Source organism: Cannabis sativa, chromosome 1 (genome assembly GCF_029168945.1).
Source record: "Cannabis sativa cultivar Pink pepper isolate KNU-18-1 chromosome 1, ASM2916894v1, whole genome shotgun sequence".
Taxonomy (NCBI): Eukaryota; Viridiplantae; Streptophyta; class Magnoliopsida; order Rosales; family Cannabaceae; genus Cannabis; species Cannabis sativa.
In genome coordinates this window covers 57,328,042-57,336,235 of record NC_083601.1, presented here as the reverse complement: position 1 = coordinate 57,336,235, position 8,194 = coordinate 57,328,042, and the positions used below count along the sequence as shown (strand labels likewise).

Sequence of the window (8,194 nt, the reverse complement as noted above, 5' to 3'; positions counted from 1 at the left end):
TACGTGGCAAGCATGCATGAATGTTATGATGTTATAACATATTAATTTCCAAATTTTACATGCAAACAAAAATACTATAAAAATGATTAAAATGCTTGTCACTTTTGTCACATCCCACATCCAATCAACTTTTCTAATAAAACAAAAAACTTTAAATATTGATGTGAGAAAATCTTATAGAGATACGAGTAAGTAAAAGTAATTAAAAAACTTGTACACAAAAAAGTCTATATTGTTGATTCAAAAAAATAAAAAAAAGTTGGCAGTAGAAAAAAAAAAAAAAAAAAAAAAGTACAAAAGTTATTTTAGGAGTGTAACAGTATAAAAGAAAGAAAATGGGAAAACACAATAAACTGTGTAAATTTCCCTTATTTAAACCAATTAAAAGTAAAAGAAATAAAATGTACATAAATTAATTGGAAGCAGATCCTCTGTCCAGATTTGGTGTCCATTCCTCTGTCTAACCAATCAAAACAATCCATTTCATTAATGACTTGACAGATTTTTATTTATCAACTCCATTCCGTTAGTTTATTATATTTCCTATATAGAATATTTATTTATAATAATAATAATAAAAATAAGACTTTTTCAAACACAATATTTATTAATGGGACCCACTATTATTAAACCTATTGAGAAAAGGAAACCGATTCTTTTTAATATATATTTTTAAAATTTTTAATCAATTTTTTTTATATATATTTATTCATCTTTATCAATATCATTCAATAAGACTTTTTATATTCTATAACTAGTCTATTTTTTAAACACTAAACATCACTATTCATCCTATTCTTCTACAGCAAATTCCTTTTTTTTTTGTTTAAAGGAGTGGCTACATATATGAGCATTGGGAAGTCTTATCTCACAATTTCAGTATTTTTTTGAGTTTAAAGAAGAAAAGAAAAGAGGTATGTTATAGAACATGAATTTTCATGTATATATATAATATTGTTTATGTTTATTTATTTATTTTTTTTGGAAGAAAGTTTATGTTTACTTTTAATTTTATGTTATTTGTATCATTAATTTATTAAATATGAATTGTAATAAAAAAAAAATTAAGTTTATTATACATGGACTTATCATATATTGCAAATTTAAATTTTATTGGAGAATGAATTGTAGTAGCGATTTGGATGGAAAAACAAGAATAGAGTTGATTCATTCTAAAATTTTAGATGAAGTAATACCAAAAGTGGGTATGGAGTTTGAAACTGAAGAGGAAGCATATGATTTTTATAATAGTTATGCTTATAAGGTTGGATTTAGTATTCGTAAAAGTAAAGGACAAAAGGATAATAAGAATGGTAGAATGATAGATAGAATCTTTTGTTGTTCATGCCAAGGTTACCGCGAGAAAGATAAGCGAGATGTGGAAGTAATACGTCATAGAGCAGAAACAAGATTTGGTTGTTTAGCAATGATGAAAATTTGCTCTCGACAAACTAATCGATATCGTGTTGTTGAATTTATTGCTGAGCATACTCATGTTACAACTAGCCCTAGTAAGAGTCATTTACATAGATCACATCGACGAGTGACTGCAGTTCAAGCAGCTGAAATAGATATGGCTGATCGCTCAGGAATTTCTCCTAAAGAAAGTTGTGAATTGATGGCAAGGAGAGCCGGTGGTCGAGAAAATCTTGGTATGATTCCAGTTGATTACAAGAATTATCTTCGAACAAAAAGAATGACCCAAATGAAAATTGGAGATACAGGCGGTGTTTTAGAGTACCTTCAACGTATGCAGATACAAGATCCAAACTTCTTTTATGCTATACAAGTGGATGTGGATGATTTGATCACGAATATTTTTTGGGCAGATGCAAAGATGATACAATCATACTCTTATTTTGGTGATGTTGTAAGCTTTGATACTACATATAAAAAAAATCAAGATGGGAGACCTTTTGCGATGTTTCTTGGAGTTAATAATCATAAACAAACAACTGTTTTTGGTGCTGCTCTCCTTTATGATGAAACTACTCAAACATTTGAGTGGTTGTTTGATACGTTTGCCACAGCAATGTCGGGGAAGAAACCAAAGACGATTCTTACTGATCAAGATGCCGCCATGGCTGAAGCACTAGGTTCTCAATGGCCACAAACATATCATCGCTTGTGTATTTGGCACATATATCAAAATGCAGCAAAGAATCTTAGTACTGTATTTGAACGATTTCGAGAATTTTCAAAAGAATTTAGCAACTGCATATATGATTATGATGAAGAAAGTGAATTTATTGAGGCTTGGAATAAGATGCTAGCGAAATATGGTCTTGAAGATAATAAATGGTTGAAAAAGATGTACAATTTAAGAGAAAAATGGGCTTTGGTGTATGGTAGAGAGACATTTTGTGCTGATATGACAACTACCCAGAGAAGTGAGAGTATGAACAATGCAATAAAAGGTTACGTAAGCTACAAACATAACCTTTTACGGTTTTTTGAGAACTTTGAAAGATTGCTTGAGAGTCGTCGCTATGAAGAGTTGCAAGCTGATTTTAGAGCAACCCAAACTAAAATGAAATTATCATTTGAAGTTGAAATTTTAAAGCACGGGGCAAGCTTATACACTCCAACAATGACCAACATGTTTCAAACTCAAGTATGTGAAAGTTATGATTGTGCAATGACTTTATGTGGTGAGAATGAGACATTGTCAAAGTACAAAGTTGTCCCAACAAAGAAAAGGTATCTCCATCATACTGTTCACTTTGATTCAACTGATAATACTGTGACATGTTCTTGCAAAAAGTTTGAGTTTACAGGTATATTATGCTCACATGCTCTTAAAGTTTTGTCTGCAAAAAATGTAATGAAAATTCCTCTCCATTATATTTTGAAAAGATGGACAAAAGATGCAAAATTTGGAGATGAATTAGAAAATGATGTGCAACATGTATACAATAAAGATCCTAAAGTCAACATGGCAAATCGTTATCGAGAGATTTGTAGATTTATAACTCATATAGCAACAAAGGCATCCGGGGATGAAAAAAACTATGATTATGCTATCAGTGGTTTTAGAAATATTTTGGAAGGTTTGAAAAAAATTGAAATTGGAAATACTAGTTCAAATGACCAAGTATGTTCCCAAAAGAATGAGAATCAACTTTCTGTAAGAGATGAAGAGATCAACAATATCAAAGGAGTGAAATTAAAAGGAAAATTTCGTGGCAAATCTACAAGACATAAAAGTGTTCTTGAGAAAGCTACAAAAAAGAAAAAACAAGTAAAACACCAAAAGTTACCTACACATGAGGTAATTTTTTCTTTTTTGTTCTCTCTCTCTTTTTTTTTTTTTTTCTAAGTAGTATTTTTACAATATTTGTCTTTATGTTATATGTTCAGGGTAATTTTATTGGAAATAAGCAATTTACTTTTGAAGACTCCTTTACTCAAGCTTTGCCAAATTTACAATCACATCTCTCAGTGCCATTACACTACAACCAATCCTTATTTCATGTTAACCAAGTAAGCATATAAGTCTAATAATTTTTTTTTTTTCAAAGCATACATACAGAACATTTTATAGGGTTTATATTAATATACATGTTTTTTTAAATGTAGCATGAGAGTGAGTTCACTCATAAAGATTCAAGTACAACAACCAGCATGATGGAATTATTACAACAGGTACAATATACCAATCTTGATTTGGTAATTCAATTCTTTAGTCACTTATGTATATAAATATAATTTTAATTGTTTGTTTTATGATGTCTAGACACATTCATTCTCTACAAGAAACCATATCTAAACTTCATCAACTTGAAAATGAAAGACAATAGGTAATATTTATTTACATATATGTAATGGTAATATATATTTTATATGTTCTTATTTATTCTTTTTAACTTTGAATATTTATGCAGCTTTTAAAGGTGCAAGTGGCAGCATATTGTATTTCAAGATTTGATTATAAATTAAACACCCCTTAAAGTTGTGAAAGACTAGTTTGTTAATGTATTTTCTTCGGGTCTCGTTTTGTTTTTAGAGATATTATTAGTTATTTGTTATTTTTTTTTTTGAATAAAGAGATATTATTAGTTATTTAAAATTATTGGATGATGATTATTTAGTTTGTATTGTTTGTATTTATTTATTTTTCACAAACAATGTCTTTACTCATGATATTGCAAAATTATTAAGATAGTGATTATTTATCAAGTAAAAAAAATTATCATTAGTGAAAAATGTGCATTTCAATCCTAATATATTATTTTATGTATTTTTTTTTTTTTTGAAATAAGCCATAGTTTTTTAAGTATAAAATTATATAATAATTTTTTTTTATAAATATATATATAAAGAAAAATTCATTTGTATAATTAAAAGGAAAGTACATTTTTTTTTAATATAATTATAATAGATTTTTTTTCTTTAATAAAATATACAATACAATCAATTTTTTTTTTTTTTTGTAGCAACAATACAATCGATTTTGAGTTCTCTCAAAATATATATATAGTTTTTTTATTATTTATAATAAAACATATATATTAATTATTATGTTACAAAATAATGATGAAAAATAATAAATAAGGAACATTGTTAAAAAAATGGATAAACGAATTGTTTTTTTCTTTTTTGTTGAAAAGAATGGTTAAAAATAATGATAATAAGGTTTTTTTCAAAAAAAAAAAACAAATAAATAAATAAATAAAAAACTGCTTTCTTTTTTTTTAAAAAAAAAAAATTAAATTATTTTAGAACTTTATACCAAAAAATTATAGAACCATCTTATACAATTTCTAAAATAATTTATTTTAAAAAAATTGATTAAAATTTAAATATATATATATATATATTAAAAAGAATCAGTTTCCTTTTCTCAATAAGTATGATAAATACTGGATCCCATTAATAAATGTTGTATTTGAAAAAGTCTTATTTTTATTATTATTATTATAAATAAATATTCTATATAGGGAATATAATAAACTAACGGAATGGAGTTGATAAATAAAAATCTGTCAAGTTATTAATGAGATGGATTATTTTAATTGGTTAGACAGAGAAATGGACAGGTTATTTGGACAGAGGATCCGCTTCCCTTATTTAAACCAATTAAAAGTAAAAGAAATAAAATGTACATAAATTATGTTGTATTCATAATAGCCAATATTTTTAATGAAAAAAGTCAGTAGAAAGTTGGTCCAATAATAAAAAGACACGATTATTTTATATATGTCCTTTATATATACATTAAATTGAATGATTGTTTTTTCTACTTTAATTTAATTAGATTTGTTATTTTAATTTTTTTATTATTGAAAAAAATATATGTTAAAAAAAATACATATAATTTAAAAAATAGAAAAAAAAAATATATTAGAATATGTCATAAAAAAATATATTATATTTATAAGAATGTATTATCAAGTGTAATTTATGTATAAATAAGAAAAGTGTATGAATTCAAGTTTGTATAGATAGTAGCATTAAAAAGTGCATCAAAAGTAGACTTAAATTTGTACATGAAAAAAATTATTTAACATAGGGGTGTTCGCGGTGCGGGTGGTATAATTTTTAGCTATTTTTTAAAACCAACCCGCACATGTAGTTTTTTCAATTTCCCAAACCGCACCCGCACGTTGAAACTAAAAAACCGCAGAAATCGCACCGCAAAAAATGGTGCGGTGCGGTTTTTACAGTTTCTGCGGTTTGGACTATCACCAATAATTAAACTATCATAATTACAATAAAGTTTGAGCAACACTTGTCAAAAATACCATAAAGCTTGAAAATAAATATGAAAAAAAAAATTTAAGTTTCAATAATACAATAATTAGCGGACTTTGGATTTTTCTTTTTTTTGAGATAAAGTGGGCTTTGGGTTGGACATTCACATATTAGACCTGAATAAATATAAAAATTAGTATTTTTATAATGTGCGGTGCGGTTTGAACCGCATATTAACAATTCAAAACTGCAAACCGCACTACACCGCGCGGTTTAGGAAAAATTCAAACCGCGACTGCACCACAAAAAATTTCAAACCGTATTTTTTTTTTGCGGTGCGGACGGTTTGAGCAATTTGATGAACACCCCTAGTCTAACATAGATAAAAATTTTCTTAAAAATGTAAAAGAGTTGTAAGTTTCTCTTTTGAATGGGAATTCTCTTGTGAATGTAATTGACTCGGTTTGATTAATAGAAATTATCTTTCTTGATAAGAAAAATTCATAAAGTGAATTAATTTAAAAGATAATTATGGTAGAACTATATATGTAAATAAATTGGTGATGTTTTGAAAATAAATATTTATATAAAAATAATTCAAATTATTTTTTTTAAAAAAAAAATAATAATTCAAAATAAAAATTAATAAATTTTTTATTATTAATATTATTTTTTTTAAAAAAATAAATATATAATAAAATATTATTATAATATATATGAAGTTTTAATTGTATACAAACAGTTCTATCGTAAAAGTATACACTTTATATTATAATGATCACATGATCTAAAATCAATGGTTAAAAAAGCTTCCCTACCGGCAGAGAACTTTTACTAAGTCCTACCATAGTCTTGCCATATATATATATATGATTTTTTTTAGGAAAATATATACGAATTTTATTTTTTTTTTCTTTCAACTTTATTTAAGTATATAAATATATATATAATTTTTTTTTCATTAATTAGTGAATTAATAGTTATAAATTGAATAAAAAATAAGAAAAAGGAGAAAATTAAGGAGAGAATATATAAAGCTATTTAGAGTGATTGTAGACCGCCATGTCACCGCTTCATACCTCTCCTTTATATATATACTAGTAAACATCCCACACTTCGCGGCGGATATATAAAATATTTTAAATTATATATATAAAAAAAATTATATATTTTAATTAATAATAATTATTAATAAGATTATATTAGAATTTTAACTTTATTATTAAAAAAATTGTGACATAAATACTTAAAATATTAAATTTGTTGCTAATAAATACCAAAATTCGAAAAATAGCAGCATAAATCTTCATTTATGGTTTTATTTTTATTCTGATATGTGTGTTAAGTTTTGGATTCGAATTTTATTGTGTGTGTTTTTAATGTTTGAGTTTTAGTGTTTTACTGGGGTTCTAATGTTTGAGTTTGTGTTTGTTCCTTTTATTGATTATTAGGATTGAGCGTTTGATTTTTTATACGGGAATTAAAGTTTGCCTTTTCGTTGCATTAATTGAAAAATATTAGTAGAAAATTTATGGAATGAAAATTTTGAATATATGAAAATAGAATTGAAAAATAGCATTTGAATCAAAATCAAAGTTTATTGTTAATCTGCCTACAAAAGAAAAGTTTATTGTTAATCTGTAAAGAGAATATAGCTAGAAGAATACTTTTCTTATATTCGGCAAAGTAAAAAAAAGCTTCACACATATATATAGTTATGAATACATATATATAAATAATTGAATAATTATTTAATTTTAATATTATTAATTTAGTTTATATTTATTATTATGTATTTTTTAAAAAATAATTAATTTTAAGATAGATATTTTTTATAGAAAATTTATTAAAATAATAGTAAAATATTTTGTAAATTTATGTTCTAATAAAATGTTTAAAAATTGAGAGAATTAAGGAGAAAAAAAATAGCTTTAGAGAGATTTTAGACCGTCACGTCACTGTCGCGTACTTCTCTTTTATATATATAGATATATAGATTAGACTATTAATAATTTACAAAAATAACAAATGATGATTATGTTGGGTTTCATGCCCTAAATAAAACTCATTTCAATATAATCAGATTTACTTATTAATATAGATCAGAAATAACATTTAATGTTGCATGGTTCACATGATTTATTTCATGATTATATGTACATAATGTATGAATTCATCTGAAACCCTTTTCACATACTTGATCCTGTTTATTGTGCCGTCAACACATTGGAAAGTAAACATGACTATGTGAATAAAGTTTCCTAGATTTATCAGACATAGGGTTTTGCTGATATGATAATCTACAACAGAGTTTACTTGCATTTGGAGAAGTGCTATGTTCTTTCCAGAGCATTGGTTAAAGTAGAGCTCAGGTTGGATGCATGGAGTATTCATCGGAAGGGACCGATATTGAACTTTGACTTAGATTTATTAAATTTACCGTAATATCTATTCAAGTCAATATCGCCTAGTTGATCCTAGATCGAATGTTCTTAATCCT

General features: G+C 25.6%; 1 protein-coding gene and 1 long non-coding RNA gene across 2 annotated transcripts; both read left to right on the top strand.

Annotated features, from left to right (window-relative positions):
- The first annotated feature begins 1,120 nt into the window (after window positions 1-1,120).
- LOC133035317 (protein FAR1-RELATED SEQUENCE 5-like) lies at window positions 1,121-3,164 on the top strand. The gene is made up of 2 exons (XM_061111097.1): window positions 1,121-3,050; window positions 3,133-3,164. The coding sequence occupies exons 1-2, from the start codon at window positions 1,121-1,123 to the stop codon at window positions 3,162-3,164; spliced, it is 1,962 nt and encodes a 653-aa protein (XP_060967080.1).
- Window positions 3,165-3,333: 169 nt separating this feature from the next.
- On the top strand, window positions 3,334-4,157 carry LOC133033645 (uncharacterized). Its single transcript, XR_009685781.1, has 3 exons — window positions 3,334-3,483; window positions 3,580-3,645; window positions 3,737-4,157. It is a non-coding gene; the product is annotated as an uncharacterized LOC133033645 (long non-coding RNA).
- Window positions 4,158-8,194: the final 4,037 nt, after the last annotated feature.